Consider the following 18,693-nt stretch of genomic DNA (forward strand, 5'->3'; position numbering starts at 1 on the left):
ACATACAAAACTGTCAAGAGGAATTGGAATTAGGTAGGTAGTAGGTCCTTCCCATCATTATTACTAGGAATGAAGGCTGGATGAAACTGAATGGGTCTATCTGGGTCTCACCCTTTCACAAAGGGGTCTGAAGTGCCTCCAGACTTGACAGAGGTCAGGTTCTTGGCCTCCTTGACCAGCAGTTCCACCATACCTCCTTTAGGCAGCTTGATGCTGGTCTTCTTTCCTTTCAGAAAGCCTTTCTTCACTGAGAGGAGGACAGGAAGAGAGAGGTGAATGAGCAAAATTCCAAACAGTCTTTCATAAAATGTCATTAGTTGAATGATATGCGTTAGTGATGGGTTGGAGCAATTAAAACAGAAGGATCTTGTGGAGCACCTTGGACCTGGTCCAGGGGTAGCATGAGGTTCTTCTCTGCAGGGATGTACTTCAGAACCACGGTCAGCTCCCCTTTATACTGGAGCGTGGAGTCCATACTACTGTCCAGCTGCACATAAAACAAATCTACTTACAGTATTAACCACTGATAAACATACAGTGCTGTATAAATCCACACATATACACTATTGTCCATCTGCACACAGGATACCTTGGGCTGCAGAGAGTACCACTCCTCCGTGTTGCTGTCAAACTCCCAGGAGTCAAAGGTCAGCTCCACCTCCCCCAGGAAGCTGTTGTGTCCGAAGCGGTCATGGTGCCACACAGACAGCTCCAGCGTTCGTGTCTCCAACTGGGAGTGGCTGATCACATACTACACAAACACAGCACAGGAGAGCGTGACGACGGGAGAGTAGGACCGAGTACAAAAATCAGTTCCTGCCGATGCTCTTACAGGAATAACACATGTACAGCAGGGGTGCTTGAGGTGAAGTCTATTGACGGCTATACACTGTAGGTATGGTGGTACAGGTTAATGAAAACACATGGGAGGAGCAGGCTTCATTTCTTTATATACTGTACAGATGTAGGATCTTAATTCAGTTTGCTACAGCAGGAAAATAAATAATGTGAATTATTATGTGGAAAGTTCTCCTGCAACAGGGTGATCAAGTTAAGCTCCTACATCAGTATGAACACCTGCTGACTGACACACTCCTGTTGACACACACACTGTCTCCAGGCAACTTGATCCCATCCAAGGACACACATTCCCATGATCACAAAAACAAACTCATTAAATATTACTGTTTCCCAAGCTACACACAAGTTCATACGCACACACACACACACACACACACACACACACACACACACACACACACACACACACACACACACACACACACACACACACACACACACACACACACACACACACACACACACACACGCAAAACACTCCCTCACCCTAAGGTTCTCGTTGAATACAGGGTTGATTGTGTTGGTCTTGATTCTGGTCTTCCTCTTGCTCTGGCGAGACTTGTCTGGGAGGAGGTAGGCCTTCACATAGCTGCCAATGGAAAAGACATTCAGCCACACTCCATAGGAAGACCTGTGTGCCGTGATCCATATGATCACCCCAAAGCTTCACTAAGGTTACTCTGACATACCATGAATGTCACAGTTATTGTGGGTCATGTTGAGGTCACACGCCACTCATGGATTGGTTCAAGTTGAGCTGACGGTCAGAAACTGTGATGTTAAGAGGTGTGTGTTCTTTTTCAAGTGTGAATGTGTGATAATGAAGTGTGTGTAATTTCACAGTAAGCATAGGTTCTTCAGTGGCGTACTGCCTCCTGTGGCGCACTGCATTAGCATCGAATAGCCCCCACGATATGCAACTTTTCAGGGAAGTTAGGAACCAATGTACACAGGCAGTTAGGAAAGCAAAGGCTAGCTTTTTCAAACAGAAATTTGCATCCTGTAACACTAAGTTCTGGGACACTGTAAAGTCCATGGAGAATAAGAGCACCTCTTCCCAGTGCCCACTGCACTGAGGCTAGGAAACACTGTCACTACCGATAAATCCGCGGTAATTGAGAATTTCAATAAGCATTTTTCAACAGCTGGCCATGCTTTCCACCTGGCTACCCCTACCCCGGTCAACAGCCCTGCACCCCTCACTGCAACTTGCCCAAGCGTCCCCCATTTCTTCTTCACCCAAATGCAGATAGCTGATGTTCTGAAAGAGCTGCAAAATCTGGACCCCTATAAATCAGCTGGGCTAGACAATCTGGACCCTCTCTTCCTAAAATTATCCGCTGAAATTGTTGCAACCCCTATTACTAGCTTGTTCAACCTCTCTTTCATGTTGTCTGAGATCCCCAAAGATTGGAAAGCTGCCGTGGTCATCCCCCTCTTCAAAGAGGGAGACACTCTAGACCCAAACTGTTACAGACCAAAATCTATTCTACCCTGCCTTTCTAAGGTCTTTGAAAGCCAAGTTAACAAACAGATCACCGACCATTTCGAATCCCACCGTACCTTCTCTGCTATGCAATCTGGTTTCCGAGCTGGTCACGGGTGCACCGCAGCCACGCTCAAGGTCCTAAACGATAACATAACAGCCATCGATAAGAGACAATACTGTGCAGCTGTATTCATTGACCTGGCCAAGGCTTTCGACTCTGTCAATCACCACATTCTTATCGGCAGCCTTGGTTTCTCAAATGACTGCCTTGGCCGATTCGCCAACTACTTCTCTGACAGAGTTCAGTGTGTCAAATCAGAGGGCATGTTGTCCGGACCTCTGGCAGTCTCTATGGGGGTGCCACAGGGTTCAATTCTCGGGCCGACTCTCTTCTCTGTATATATCAATGATGTCTTTCTTGCTGCTGGTGATTCTCTGATCCACCTCTACACAGACGACACCATTCTGTATACTTCTGGCCCTTCTTTGGACACTGTGTTAACTAACCTCCAGACGAGCTTCAATGCCATACAACTCCCCTTCCGTGGCCTCCAACTGCTCTTAAATGCAAGCAAAACTAAATGCATGCTCTTCAACCAATCGCTGCCCACACCTACCCACCTTGTCCAGCATCACTACTCTGGACGGTTCTGACTTAGAATATGTGGACAACTACAAATACCTAGGTGTCTGGTTAGACTGTAAACTCTCCTTCCAGACTCACATTAAGCATCTCCAATCCAAAATTAAATCTAGAATCGGCTTCCTATTTCGCAACAAAGCATCCTTCACTCATGCTGCCAAACATACCCTAGTAAAACTGTCCATCCTACCGATCCTTGACTTCGGCAATGTCATTTACAAAATAGCCTCCAACACTCTACTCAGCAAATTGGATGCAGTCTATCATAGTGCCAGCTGTTTTGTCACCAAAGCCCCATATACTACCCACCACTGCGACCTGTATGCTCTCGTTGGCTGGTCCTCGCTTCATATCCGTCGCCAAACCCACTGGCTCCAGGTCATCTATAAGTCGTTGCTAGGTAAAGCCCCACCTTATCTCAGCTCACTGGTCACCATAGCAGCACCCACCCGTAGCACGCGCTCCAGCAGGTATATTTCACTGGTCACCCCCAAAGCCAATTCCTCCTTCGGCCGCCTTTCCTTCCAGTTCTCTGCTGCCAATGACTGGAACGAACTGCAAAAATCACTGAAGCTGGAGACTCATATCTGCCTCACTAGCTATAAGCACCAGCTGTTAGAGCAGCTCACAGATCACTGCATCTGTACATAGCCCATCTGTAAATAGCCCATCCAACTACCTCATCACCATATTGTTATTTATTTTATTTATTTTGCTCCTTTGCACACTACTTGCACACTCATCTTCTGCACATCTATCACCCCAGTGTTTAATTTGCCATACTGTAATAATTTTGCCACTATGGCCTATTTATTGCCTCACCCCCCTTATCCTAACTCATTTGCACACCCTAAGTATAGACTTTCTCTATTGTATTATTGACTGTATGTTTGTTTATTCCATGTGTAACTCTGTGTTGTTGTTTGTGTCGCACTGCTTTGCTTTATCTTGGCCAGGTCGCAGTTGTAAATGAGAACTTGTTCTCAACTGGCCAACCTGGTTAAATAAAGGTGAAATGAAAGAAAAAGTGTGTGTGTGTGCCCTTACGCATCTGTGCGTTGCCTCTTCTCATCGCCGGTGGCCAGGTTGCGACACTCCTTCACCAGGACGTTAAGAGCGCCTGTCTTATAGCTGTAGCTGATGTTCAACAGCAGCTCGCCACTCACGTTGGCGTTGCCATAGTCACCAGTCTCACTGTACATACTCATCATACTGTTCAGACTGCTCTGTGAGGAGAAGAGAGGGGGAAGAGAGGAGAAGGGGAGAGAGAATAGATAGGATAAAGGGAGAAGAGAGAGGAGATGGGTAGGGAGAGAGAGAGCAAAATTATTAAAAGAGTGTAATAGAGGAGGAGGAAGAAGGGAGAGGAAAATATCAGAATGGAGGACAGAGAAGTAGAGGATCAGGGGTAGAGAATCAGAACAGATGAGGGAGAGAAGAGGAGAGCCAGAGCGGGGGAGAAATTAAGAATGGAGTGGAGGGAAAAGGAGGAAGACAGATGAAGGCAGGGATAGCCTTTCATCTTTGTGCAGGTAAAAATGCAGAATGGACAGATTGAGTCATTTGGTGAGAGATGGGTCTGGCTAGGGAATGTAAAACACTAAAGTTGATCTAATTTATGTCATAGAGTGAGCCAGTATGATGAATGACCAATTTAGGCAGTCAGTTGCAGCGATGGGAGCAGAGAGGCACCGATTGGTGGAAACATATTCACAATAAGCGGGGTACACACATGCAGGCACACACATACACACATACACAAGGAGGCAAGAACTCACAGTTTCTGCGTCCGAGTCGCCAGGAACACTGAGGTAGCCCCATTTTCTCTCTGAGCCGGGAGTAGAAGACTAGCAGCCAGAGGACGAATAGAACCCGAACCAGCAGGGGGAGGAGGAGAAAGAGAAGGAGGAGGGAGAGAGTGAAGGAGAGAGGAGATAGAAAGAGAGGAGACAGGGAAGGAGGAGAGAGGGAAGGAGTAGAGAGGTGAGAGAGAGGAGGGATACATGTGAAAGTGTAAAGAGGACAGAGACGAGAGGACAGACCCCATGTACCAGGGCAGAAACCCCAGACACCAGACACTGACACAAAATTGAATCTTTCAGGTTTGCCATGGTGATTATCAGATGAAGCAGGACCTGATTAGAACTCCTCAATGAATAAACAGAGACGGACACAGCGGACAGGCTGAAAGCAAAAGTAAATATCAAAGACAACTAAACACAGGTGCTTACACCAAAGCAACATATCCGGGATCAATGGATTTCCGGTGTTAGTAGATACAAGAGAATCAGCCTTCTGGGCTTCATATAATTTTTTTGGGGGACCAACTTTTTATTTAGTGTTGTCTTTTTTTTAGGGGGGGGGGGGGGGGGTTACAGGTACAAAATACTATCAAAGAAATGCATACAAAGATAACCCCAACTCAGTCCCCATCCACCCACCCGCATCCTCCCTCCCCACCCAGAAACCATGCCTCGCACCCGCCTAGCCCCCCCCATCCCATCTACTGAGGTCGGATTGAATTTTGAGCGTCCTGTTAAAGTTTCTGCCACTGGTTTTATCTAAAGAAATAAATATATATACACCCAAATATTTAAAATGGGAAACAATTGGGATTCCATAAATAGAGATGGAGTCCTCCATCAGGGAGGAGGCTGTTGGGCTGATTTGGTTTGATAGATTTTATAGTTTGAGATTAAGATGAATATACTGTATATATGATCTTCAGTGCCTTTGGGAGAGTTTGAAATACATAGTCTAGATATGGTCAAATATTGTCTGCGTATAATGAGATTAAGATTAAGATCATTTTTGTCACTGAACAAATGTCAGGTCTGCTGAGCGCAAACGTGTTTACTGCGAACACTGAGGCTGTACCCGCTTTAAGTTACAGTTTCAGACAGTGGCTAAGTAGGCTACCGTGGCTATTTGAGCATAATGTAGGCCTACCATAGTGGCCTACCATCAAAAACAATGGAGAAAATGCATCCCATAACATTTTAACATGGAAATAGCTGTTCTATCATTCATCCTACAGTAGCAGCCAATGTGTGGTGTTCAATGTAGGCCTATATTCCATGAGACTTTTGAAAAAACATGCAGGGCTTGACATTAACCTGTTTATCCACTTGTCCTTGAGACAAGGAGGTGACTGAAAATGTTTCTGCGTTGTTTGATGCAAGAAACCACTTTACAAAATAAAATGCATTATTATTCCCATGACATTATTACAGAGAATCAGACAAATTATGCTACCCTCTGCCTATTTGCAACTTAGCCTTTACAAGTACGTCTCGAAATGAAACACTGTTCTTTTAAGACAAAAAAATTCTTTAACCGACTCGCTTTTCAAAGATGTTTAGCAATCACGCTGCTGTTGCGGACTACAAATGAACTATAACTGGACTAATAACTCACTAACTATAAAAGGATATGAACAAATTTGCACACATGGCTACATGCAGCTCTGGCTTTGATCTCAAAACATGCGCATCTACTCATGACCGCTCATGCTGTAAACACAGTCCAGTTCAAAGTGAATGCCACAGATCCAAATACAGTGCCTTTGGAAAGTATTCAGACCCCTTGACTTTTTCCACATTTTGTTAGGTTACAGCCTTGTTCTAAAATTGATTAAATCGTTTTTTCCCCTCATCAATCTAATCAAAAAAACTGAAATATCATATTTACATAAGTATTCAGACCCTTTACTCAGTACTTTGTTGAAGCACCTTTGGCAGTGATTACAGCCTTGAGTCTTCTTGGGTATGACGCTACAAGCTTGGCACACCTGTATTTGGGGAGTTTCTCCCATTCTTCTCTGCAGATCCTCTCAAACTCTGTCAGGGGAGCGTCGCTGCACAGCTATTTTCAGGTCTCTCCAGAGATGTTCAATTGGGTTCAAGTCCGGGCTCTGGTTGGACCACTCAATGACAATCAGAGACCTGACTAGTCTCCCAGTCCCTGCTGCTGAAAAACATCCCCACAGCATGATGCTGCCACCACTATTCTTCACCATAGGGATGATGGCAGGTTTCCTCCAGACATGAAGCTTGGCATTCAGGCCAAAGAGTTCAATCTTGGTTTCATCGGACCAGAGAATCTTGTTTCTCATGGTCTGAGAGTCCTTTAGGTGCCTCTTGGCAAACTCCAATCGGGCTGTCATGTGCCTTTTACTGAGGAGTGGCTTCCATCTGACCACTCCACCATAAAGGCCTGATTGGCCTTGGTCACCTCCCTGACCAAGGCCCTTCTCCCCCGATTGCTCAGTTTGGCTGGGCGGCCAGCTCTTTTTTGTTTTTGAATGGATGGTGGGAACACAATTACAAATAATTTGTAGACTGCAAATTGACAGCAAGAAGCGCAAACAGATATACTACATGACCATAAGTATGTGGACACCTGCTCATCGAACATTTCATTCCAACTCATATGGAGTTGGTCCCCTCTTTGCTGCTATGACAGCCTCCACTCTTCTGGGAAGGCTTTCCACTAGATGTTGAAACATGGCTACAGGGACATGCTTCCATTCAGCTGCAAGAGTGTTAGTGAGGTTGGGCACTGATGTTGGGCGATTAGGCCTGGCTCGCAGTCAGTGTTGCAATTCATCCCTAAAGTGCTCGATAGGGTTGAGGTCAGGGCTCTGTGCAGTCCATTCAAGTTCTTACACACCGATCTCAACAAACCATTTCTGTATGGACCTCGCTTTGTGAACGGGGGCATTGTCATGCTGAAACAGGAAAGGGCCTTCTCCAAACTGTTGCCACAAAGTTGGAAGCACAGAATCGTCTAGTATGTCATTGTATGCTGTAGCGTTAAGATTTCCCTTCACTGGAACTAAGGGGCCTAGCCCGAACCATGAAAAACAGCCCCAGACCACTATTTCTCCTCCACCAAACTTTACAGTTAGCGCTATGCATTGGGGCAGATTGCGTTTTCCTGGCATCCGCCAAACCAATAATTTGAAGGGGTGTCCACATACTTTTGTATATATAGTGTATGTTTGCATAAAACATTATCATTTCAAACCTTGCTTACATTTATATACGTTCACGTGTCTCTATTATACGTGGGAAAACTTGGGAACAGAGTTCTTAAATTAAAATCACTTTGCGCTGATTTCCTGGTGTTTTGAAACAAAAAAAACGTTTTTATTTCTAAATATATATATTTATTTTTTTTTGCTAAGAAAACCCCAGTTGGGGAACCCTACATTAAAGGGTGCTTTGCTATTTTTGGGTATTGGAATGACCCCCTTAGATTGAAGATGTGGCAAATAGGAATCGCAATGTATTCCTCTACCAACCTCAGTAATTTACCATCCAGGGTGTCGGTACCAGGTGGTTTGTCCTTATTTATAGATAGCAATCATTTGTTCACCTATTCAACACTAACTGCAGAAGTCAAAGCTATAGTGCTCGTCTTTCATTATTTGGTCCATTTTGCATGAATATGAAGGCTCAGCATTTGTTGTTTGCATGTCATGCCTAAGCTTGCTAATTTTGTCAACAAAAAGTGATTAAAGTGGTTGTCAATATCAAAGGGTTTTGTTATGAATGAGCCATCAGCCTCAATGAAGGTTGGAAGCTGAGTTAGCTTTTCTGCCTAGAATTTCATTTAAGGTCCTCCAGAGCATTTTTACTATCATTCTTTATATAATCTATCTTTGAATAGTTTTTTATTATTTTTGTTTAGTTTAGTAAGGTGATTTCTCGATTTACTGAATGTTTTCCAATCTGCTGTGTTGCCATACTTATTTGCCATTCCATTAGCCTCAGCCCTCTCAGCAACACAGTTTTTCAATTCATCATCTATCCATGGGGATTTGGCAGTTTTAACAGTCAGTCAAGGAGTGTTGCCATGGCGGTTATACTATCAACACATCGGAGTGGCGTCCAGCCTGTGGTGTAGAGAAGGAGAAGGTATGTAAGGGTGCGTTCCCCAGTAGATTGTTCAAGTTCTAAATCTGTTTGCTAAGAGTAGCCATTTATTCTCTATAGTCCTCCGCGAGTAAACAATTGTTGCATAGGAATTCCGGTCGGTCCACAGTGTCCCGGGAGAGAGCATAGTAAATACAGCTCCTGCAGTGCATGAAACGCTTGCTTTTTCCTCTTAACGGGGAAGCCTCCATGGGAGGAAACAAATATACTCATTCCATGTCGCAGAGATAGCGATTTACAGGGAGAATAAAAAATGTCAATAAAAAAATAAAATAACTTGTATTTTTCTGGACCTATACAGTCTGTCTGAAAGTACACACAATACATTTTAAATTAAACTGTTAAACGTAACATTCTGCAACAAACAATTCACTCAAAAAAAATTGTGCACTCACTCTCCCTCCAGTCAAAGAGTGGGCGTGCATACCCATAACATGATGCAGCCAGCACTATGTTTGAAAATATGGACAGTGGTACTTAGTAATGTGTTGCATTGGATTTTCTCCAAACATAACACTTTGAATTCAGGACAAAAAGTTCATTGGTTTCCCACATTTTTTTGCAGTTTTACTTTAATGCCTTATTGCAAACAGGATGCATGTTTTGGAATATGTTTTATTCTGTACAGGCTTCCTTCTTTTCACTCTGTCAATTAGATTAGTATTGTGGAGTAACTGCAATGTTGTTGATCCATCCTCAGTTTTCTCCTATCAGTGACTAGTGTTCCATTATTAAAGTGGCCAGGGATTCCATGTCTATGTATATAGGGCAGCAGCCTCTAAGGTGCAGGGTTGAGTAGCCGGTTGGTAGTCGGCTAGTGATGGCTATTTAACAGTCAGATTTTTAGTCTCTCAGTCCCAGCTTCTTTGAGCATTGCTATATTGACATGGTTTCTTGCCAGGATATCAAGACAGCTGGAACGATTAATAAGACAGTTTAGACCTTTCAAATTCCAAAAGAGAATAGCTAGGGTAGCCATTTTAATTTTTTAAAATGTAATATTAATGATGTCATTGTTATCTTCAGTGTTAATAACCCCATGGATGTGAAACAAAAAGCAGGAGCCACAGGGAAAACCACCCATTGGTTGTTCCCCACCCAGAACCCCCCCCACCCATTGGTTGTTCCCCACCCAGAACCCCCCCACCCATTGGTTGTTCCCCACCCAGAACCCCCCCACCCATTGGTTGTTCCCCACCCAGAACCCCCCCACCCATTGGTTGTTCCCCAACCAGAACCCCCACCCATTGGTTGTTCCCCACCCAGAACCCCCCCACCCATTGGTTGTTCCCCACCCAGAACCCCCCACCCATTGGTTGTTCCCCACCCAGAACCCCCCACCAATTGGTTGTTTCCCACTCAGAACGCCCCCCCCCATTGGTTGTCATCCCCCGGTCCCCCCCACTCATTGGTTGTTTCCCACCCAGAACCCCCCACCCATTGGTTGTTTCCCACTCAGACCCCAACCCCCATTGGTTGTTCCCCCCCACCCATCGGAGCAGCCATGTTCCCACAGGTGAATGGTAAACTGACAGAATATGCCAGCTGCTGGAGCGAAATAGACCTGCTATTGTTCCTTGTATTACAGTGAACGTCCCACACCTTAATGTGATGTTAAATGTTGACAATTATTTGAAAATAAGTCCAATAATTCATAGTTATTTTGCAAAGGAAAGCCACGAGAGAACCACACGTTTTAATGCATGCAACCAGAACCAGAACACCGGCTTCAGTTATGCTTCAGTTATGATGAATATTACTCACAGTGTACATTAACATTATAGGAAGAATTGCTGCTATAGATATCTACTGTGTGTGTGTTTCCCTCATCCACCCCTATATTCATTCTGTTCTATTCATACAATATTTTCAAGCAGGGAGATTCACAGAAGCCAGTCATCATTCATCTCCATAATCTCTGTAATCATGGTCCTCCACCTCTGCTGTTATTGAGAGCAGAGCCCACGGCCAGAATTAATGTCGTTAGTCATGTCTGGGGTGAAATTAGAAATGTCAGACAGGCAGGGGGTGTGTGTCGCCTGTTAACCTAACAATGTCTTCGATTTGTTCTTTTTTTATGATTGTGTTTTTTATCTCTTCTATATTTTTGGGGGTATTTCCTATTTATTGATTGCATTTGGTATTTGATCCCACTGGGCACACACTGGTTGAATCAATGTGGTTTCCAAGTCATTTCAACAAAATGATGTTGAACCAATGTGGGAATAGTCTGTGCCCAGTGGGATGTGTGTATGTTTGTATTCTGCAGGGCTCATTTGTAAAAGAGACCTAGGTTTCAATATCTGAACTTAAGAGAGTCTGTCAATATGACTCTGTCAATCACAAAACTCAGCTAATTATTTAGGTTAGTGTTGTGAGAAAATAAACAGAAATGTTGTTCTAAGCTAGGTTCTACCGGAGCATAGCACACATACAAATGATATACAGTATACACACCTGTGAGTTTAGGCAAATTTTCCTGGCTCCTAGTAAATGTATATATGTAAGCTGTGCTGTGAGCTGTGCTGTGAGCTGTGCTGTGAGCTGTGCTGTGAGCTGTGAGCTGTGCTGTGAGCTGTGCTGTGAGCTGTGCTGTGAGCTGTGCTGTGAGCTGTGAGCTGTGCTGTGAGCTGTGCTGTGAGCTGTGCTGTGAGCTGTGAGCTGTGCTGTGAGCTGTGCTGTGAGCTGTGCTGTGTGCTGTGCTGTGAGCTGTGCTGTGTGTGTGTGTGTGTGTGTGAGACACTGCCCTGCTGTTCCTCAGCCCTGAGGTCACTGGCGCTATTGACACTGTTCACACAATGGTTTCAACCTAGCCATGACTCACTCATCAATCCTCTTTATGGGATATGTGTGTGTGTGCCAGTATGCCTGCCAGTCTGTCTTCTTGTGTGCCAGAGCATGGCAGATGCATCTTTGTGTCCATTATGTGTGTGTGAGTGCGTTTGTGTGTGTCTGTGTTTACTATACGGCAGGGTATTACCGTAGACACAGCGCAGCTCATGCGTCGGCTGGCGGCCTTGCTGTGTGCCGACATCAGAGCATCGATGTCCTCGTCTTTATCATCAAACTCCTGGAGAACACAGAAACCATCAAAGGAGACATCAACCAATGGGATCTCTCTGTAGATTCACAGTAATAAGGCAATACAGTGTAAACACATCAGTCAGTTTTCTGTGGCAACTTCAAATTCAATCAGACAGGTCAGGATTTAATCAGATAGGTCAGGATTTAATCAGACAGGTCAGGATTTAATCAGACAGGTCAGGATTCAATCAGATAGGTCAGGATTCAATCAGAAAGGTCAGGATTCAATCAGAAAGGTCAGGATTTAATCAGACAGGTCAGGATTCAATCAGACAGGTCAGGATTTAATCAGAAAGGTCAGGATTTAATCAGACAGGTCAGGATTTAATCAGACAGGTCAGGATTTAATCAGACAGGTCAGGATTCAATCAGACAGGTCAGGATTCAATCAGACAGGTCAGGATTTAATCAGACAGGTCAGGATTCAATCAGACAGGTCAGGATTTAATCAGACAGGTCAGGATTCAATCAGACAGGTCAGGATTTAATCAGACAGGTCAGGATTCAATCAGACAGTTCAGGATTTAATCAGACAGGTCAGGGTGCTAATTAGATTACTCGCTTATCACACATTGTCTTTGGGCTCTTTATGAGTGTGTGTGTCCGTGCATGTGTGTGATTGTGTGTGTGTCTGTGTATGTGTGTGATTGTGTGTGTGTCCGTGCATGTGTGTGATTGTATGTGTGTCTGTGTATGTGTGTGATTGTGTGTGTGTGTCTGTGTATGTGTGTGATTGTGTGTGTATGTGTGTGATTGTGTACTCACGTGTGTAGAAAGATCAGACAACTTAATTAAATGCTCTCCCACAGTAAATACGGATTAGTGACCCTGAGCCAGTGGTTCTTATGTACACCTGTTCCACCACACAGCCTCCAGCCTTGCTACTCAGCTGCTGCTACAGGCTTTGATATGAGGCAACACTCACTAATGAGCTCTTAACTGGGCGATAGCCCCCACAATGTATAGGCATTGATTGAAAATCAATGTTAAATCTGGTTTGCGCTTAGTGGGACTATCATTTGTTTTTCAACAGGACAATGACCCAACACACCTCCAGGCTGTGTAAGGGCTATTTGACCAAGAAGGAGAGTGATGGAGTGCTGCATCACATGACCAGGCCTCCACAATCACCTGACCTCACCCTAATTGAGATGGTTTGGGATGAGTTGGACCGCAGAGTGAAGGAAAAGCAGCCAACAAGTGCTCAGCATATGTGGGAACTCCTTCGTTTGAAAAACATTCCTCATGAAGCTGGTTAAGAGAATGCCAAGAGTGTGCAAATCTGTCATCAAGGCAAAGGGTGGCTACTTTGAAGAATCTGAAATATAAAATATATTTTGATTTGTTTAACAATTTTTTGGTTACTACATGATTCCATGTGTTATTTCATAGTTTTGATGTCTTCACTATTATTCTACAATGTAGAAAATAGTAAAAATAAAGAAAAACCCTTGAATGAGTAGGTGTGTCCAAACCTTTGACTGATACTGTATATACACTACCGTTGAAAAGTTTGGGGTCACTTAGAAATGTCCTTGTTTTTGAAAGAAAAGCACATTTGCTGACGCTCCAGATACTCACCTAGTCTAAAGAAGGCCAGTTTTATAGCTTACTTAAATCAGAACAACAGTTTTCAGCTGTCCTAACATAATTGCAAAAGGGTTTTCTAATGATCAATTAGCCTTTTAAAATGATAAACTTGGATTAGCTAACACAACGTGCCATTGGAACAAAGAAGTGATGCTTGCTGATAATGGGCCTCAGTACGCCTATGTAGATATTCCATAAAAAAATCAGCCGTTTCTAGCTACAATAGTCATTTACAACATTAACACTGTCTACACTGTATTTCTGATCAATTTGATGTTACTTTAATGGATAATTTTTTTGGGAACAATAGTGTGTATTTCAATGTGACCTGCTGCTGCAGACTATCAGGCAGTGAGCAGGCTGGTACTGATTGAGTGCATATTAACCATCTGGAACTGATAGAACAGAGTCAAGGAGACAGAGCAGCATGCGCACACGTCATGACAACTTTTTACCAGGCCATTTAGATTGGTCATTATGGAGACAAAACATATTAACCATCTGGAACTGATAGAACAGAGTCAAGGAGACAGAGCAGCATGCGCACACGTCATGACAACTTTTTACCAGGCCATTTAGATTGGTCATTATGGAGACAAAACATATTAACCATCTACAACTGATAGAACAGACAAAGCATTGGGAAACTACTTTAGGTGCACTAGAGCTCTTTAGATAAATTCACTCAGAGGTGGTTTGAAGTAACCTGCATTCTAATGTCAACTTTTCTTATGGAGAAGAGTATCAAGCAAAGGGTTTTACTCGTGCTCAGTTCTAGGGTTTGGAGAGCTGTGCGAGTGGAAATTTGAAATGGATATTATGGAACTCCCTCGCGTGCTTGTGTTATGGGGAAAAAGACCACAATGAAAATGACATGAAATGTGGAGAATGATAGGCTACATTTGCATCAGTTGGTAATCAAGTAGGCCATTAATTGTATGCCATTGCAGGCTACTGTAGCCTTCCATTTGATACAATAAATATATATTGAAATTAAGATATCACTGGAGTCCTTGCAAATCAATTTGTGCCACTAGTGTAGCCTACCTGGAGCTGGCAAACTGATTTCATAAATAGCCTATAACTCAGTTTGCTGTTGTAGCCTTGTGTTATTATGCAATTATTAATGGCCAAGTTTAGTTAATTAAATTGGAAGTTATAAATTGTGATCATGGTCACAGCTCTATCACAAATGTATCATTCTCCACATTTAATGTCAGTTTTATTGTGGACCTTTCCCTGAAATAAGATGTTGGCCTATCAGGGGCTATTGCAGACAAACTCAACTGGCAACCGTGGTCTGGACCCGATCCAGAGAAGGGTCAATCTGGACAACATTGCATTTTGTTATATATAAAAGTCAATAAACTATTTTTAGACAGCTTTAAAAAATCTACTGGGTGCAGTGGCCTCTTTAACTCAGCACCTCTACTAGTGCCCCGTCTAATCCAATTGCATGGTTATATGCAAATACAAGAGGCCCATTTACATCAATCCAAATATCCTCTGCAGAACCCTGGGACAAGCAGGCAGAAAGAAACAGAAAAATTTGACCGCGGTTCAACTGTTACTATCACAGATAGAAGGACCTTAGTTACCAGTATCTTTGTTAATATGGTTTGTTTAAAAAAAAGAAAAGTTGACTCTGAAAACCATAAATTCAAAGACGAGTGGACGGAACAGTATATATTCATTCTCCCCGCAACTAACACAAAACCAATGTGCCTGATATGCAGCGAGTCCGTAGCTCTCGTGAAAAGTGCCAATGTTAAGCGGCATTATGACATCAGGCATAGTAAATTAGATCAAATGGATCCCCTGAACACGGAGGTGAGATCAAACAAGATTAACCAACTCAAATGTCAATATGAGAGGCCCACCACTATGAGAGGTCCACCAATATGAGAGGTCCACCAATATGAGAGGCCCACCACTATGAGAGGTCCACCAATATGAGAGGTCCACCAATATGAGAGGCCCACCACTATGAGAGGTCCACCACTATGAGAGGTCCACCAATATGAGAGGCCCACCACTATGAGAGGTCCACCAATATGAGAGGTCCACCAATATGAGAGGCCCACCACTATGAGAGGTCCACCACTATGAGAGGTCCACCAATATGAGAGGCCCACCACTATGAGAGGTCCACCAATATGAGAGGTCCACCAATATGAGAGGTCCACCAATATGAGAGGTCCACCAATATGAGAGGTCCACCAATATGAGAGGTCCACCAACATGAGAGGTCCACCACTATGAGAGGTCCACCAATATGAGATGCCCACCAATATGAGAGGCCCACCAATATGAGAGGTCCACCACTATGAGAGGTCCACCAATATGAGAGGTCCACCACTATGAGAGGTCCACCACTATGAGAGGTCCACCAAAGTCCTTGTCTATTCAGTGAGAGCCCAACGACATGCAATGGAGTGTTCACTGAGGATAGCTTGGGTTTTGGGAAAACACAAAAATACTTTTTTGTGCGAAGTTGCTGACACCTTGCTTGAAGGTAAACAAAAAGATGAGCTGAGGGAAAAGATCAAACAGATCCCACTGTCACATTCCACAACAATGAGGACAACTGAAATATTAGCTGAAGATTTAACTCAACTTTATTTTGACATTTTTAAATGTATTTTTTTTAATTTAACCTTTATTTAACTAGGCAAGTCAGTTAAGAACTAATTCTTATTTACAATGATGGCCTACCCCGGCCAAAGCCGGACAACGCTGGGCCAATTGTGTGCCGCCCTATGGGACTCCCAATCACGGCCAGATGTGATACAGCCTGGATGAGCCCATTCAGAATGCACCATGCTTTTCTTTAGCTGTGGATGAACCAACAGATCACACTGATAATGCCCAGCGTCTGGTGTTTGTCAGATTTTATAACGAAACAAAGAAGGAATTCTGCGAGGAGCTGTTGGGCTTAACAGATCTAGAAGCACACACGGGGAGAGGATATCCATGAGGCCATCAATGGGATGCTGACAAAAAGGGGGATAGATCTGTAGTCAGAGGTCTCCATCACCACAGATGGAGGTCCAGCCATGAGGGAGGGGACTGGTTGCACGTTTGAAAGACGACCACCCTGACCTGACATCATATCACTGCATCATCCATCAATCTGTCCTGTGTGCCAGTCTGGGAAAATAGTATTCTGAGGTCATGACAACGATGACAAAACTAATAAACTTTTTGAGAGCAACATCATCCCTACAACACCTCCTGCTACGAGGCATTCTGACAGAGGTCAATGCCAGTTTTGATGAGTTACTACTGCACAACAATGTCAGATGGCACAGCAAAGGCATGGTTTTGGAATGCTTTTGGGCCATTCAGGAGGAAATCAAAGCTTTCTTATCAGAGCAAAAGAGTGACAAGGCAACTCAGTTTTCTGAGTTTTTGGAAGATGAGGAGAAGATGGAAACAGTTGCATTTTTTGACAGACATTACATCACACCTTAATCCACTGAATGTTAAGCTGCAGGGACAGGACAACACATGGTGTGATATTATAACAGTAGTCCAGGCTTTCCAGAAGAAATTGTAGATTTTCAAGAATGATCTTCAGAGAGAACTTGTCCACTTCCCCAGTCTTATGGTGCAAACGCAGGGAGATAAAGATGTTCCAAATCATGTTGATTTCATCCAGAAGCTGATGGATAACTTCAAGGCTTGCTTTGATGACTTCACGGTTGGAAGAGAACTGCTGCTGCTCATCCAGAACCCCTCCTTGGTCACAAAAGTGACAAAGTTGTCAAAAGAAGCAAAACAGATCTTCATATGGGTACCCCAAAAATGAGTTGATTGAGCTGCAAGAAAATGTGGCTTTGAAGGAGCAGGCTGGTGATTGTGACCCTGTCACTTTCTGGGGAAAGACGGTGCCTTCAGCTGCTGTCCCTGTTCTCAAGAAACTGGCACTGTACACCCTGTCAATGTTTGGCTCCGCATACAGCTGTGAATACAGCCTCTCCACAATGAACTTTATTAAAAACAAATACCGCACCAGGCTTACCAATGAACACCTGTACTAATGTCTCAGAGTTTCTCTCACACCATTTGCGCCAAAGTTCAAACCATTAGCAGTAGACATAAAGTGTAATTTCTCTCATTGATGCAAGGGCAATGCCCAGAGTGACTTCTACATGAATATTGCACGGCCAACATTGACATTCTGTGAATTCAGATTCTTATTTTTGTTCAACTCTCCTTCGTTCTCCAGAAAACATGCACTTTATTTGATAAAACATTTATTGTTTAATTCAAGGTCCATGTACAACGGTGGACTTTTTAGATAGACAATTATGCAACCACTTTCATTCTTCAGCAATGTTGATGTAATATTGCACATTCTTACATTCAAAAGAAGTAGTAATTCATAGTAGTTATTAGTCTAATTTAATGTATTTCATTTAAATGTTATATAACAAAATGTTTCCTAAGTCGTAGACTACTAGCTTTGTTACTACACTGTACCACAGTGCCGATAAAGGACGATATCCATCCGGACCTTTGCCACCTAGGAAATGTGTGTCACTGGGCCTTCTCAAATAGTAGTTGAGTACCCCTGGGCTATAGGCTACCTGCATCTAGCTTAGCAAAGTTTAATTGCAATTAAAAAAACAGAATTTAGTAAGTAGCCTATGCCTATTGAAATAACAAGACAATCTTGAAAATAGGCCATTTATAACAGTTTATAGTGTTAGCATCTGGCACATAATAACAACACAATTGCCCGAAAATAGCCTAACATTCAATTTTGTCCAGATGCCAGACGTCCAAGTGTTTCTTGCGCAGAGATTTTGAGATCCTCTGTCCAACTTTCATCGCTCTCCAGTCGGATTTATCTATAGTGATGTACATGCGCAAACAAGATTTATTTACAATTATAAACTGGGTGGTTTGAGCCCTGAATGCTGATTGGTTGAAAGCCATCAGACGTGTATTAGGGGTATGACAAAAACATACTTTTTACTGTTCTAATTACGTTAGTAACCAGTTTATAATAGCAATAAGGCACCTCAGGGGTTTGTGATATATGGACAATATACCACGGCTAAGGGCTATGACCTAAGAAC

The 18,693-nt window shown here is 43.3% G+C and overlaps 1 protein-coding gene across 4 annotated transcripts in view; it reads right to left on the reverse strand.

Annotated features, from left to right (window-relative positions):
- sytl5 (synaptotagmin-like 5) overlaps nt 1-18,693 on the reverse strand; it is a 95,600-nt gene that overhangs the window by 5,210 nt on the left and 71,697 nt on the right. For 3 of the 4 annotated variants that reach the window (XM_014174206.2, XM_014174204.2, XM_014174205.2), the window contains exons 9-15: nt 11,913-12,002; nt 4,772-4,840; nt 4,041-4,219; nt 1,348-1,450; nt 590-751; nt 379-487; nt 112-247 (exon numbers count right to left, since the gene is read on the reverse strand). In XM_014174206.2, coding sequence (XP_014029681.1) covers nt 112-247; nt 379-487; nt 590-751; nt 1,348-1,450; nt 4,041-4,219; nt 4,772-4,840; nt 11,913-12,002 — 848 coding nt within the window. The remainder of the gene's footprint in view (nt 1-111; nt 248-378; nt 488-589; nt 752-1,347; nt 1,451-4,040; nt 4,220-4,771; nt 4,841-11,912; nt 12,003-18,693) is intronic. The other variant, XM_014174207.2, reaches the window with a different exon arrangement.

The sequence above is a fragment of the Salmo salar genome, chromosome ssa25 (assembly GCF_905237065.1).
Source record: "Salmo salar chromosome ssa25, Ssal_v3.1, whole genome shotgun sequence".
In the NCBI taxonomy this organism is placed as follows: Eukaryota; Metazoa; Chordata; class Actinopteri; order Salmoniformes; family Salmonidae; genus Salmo; species Salmo salar.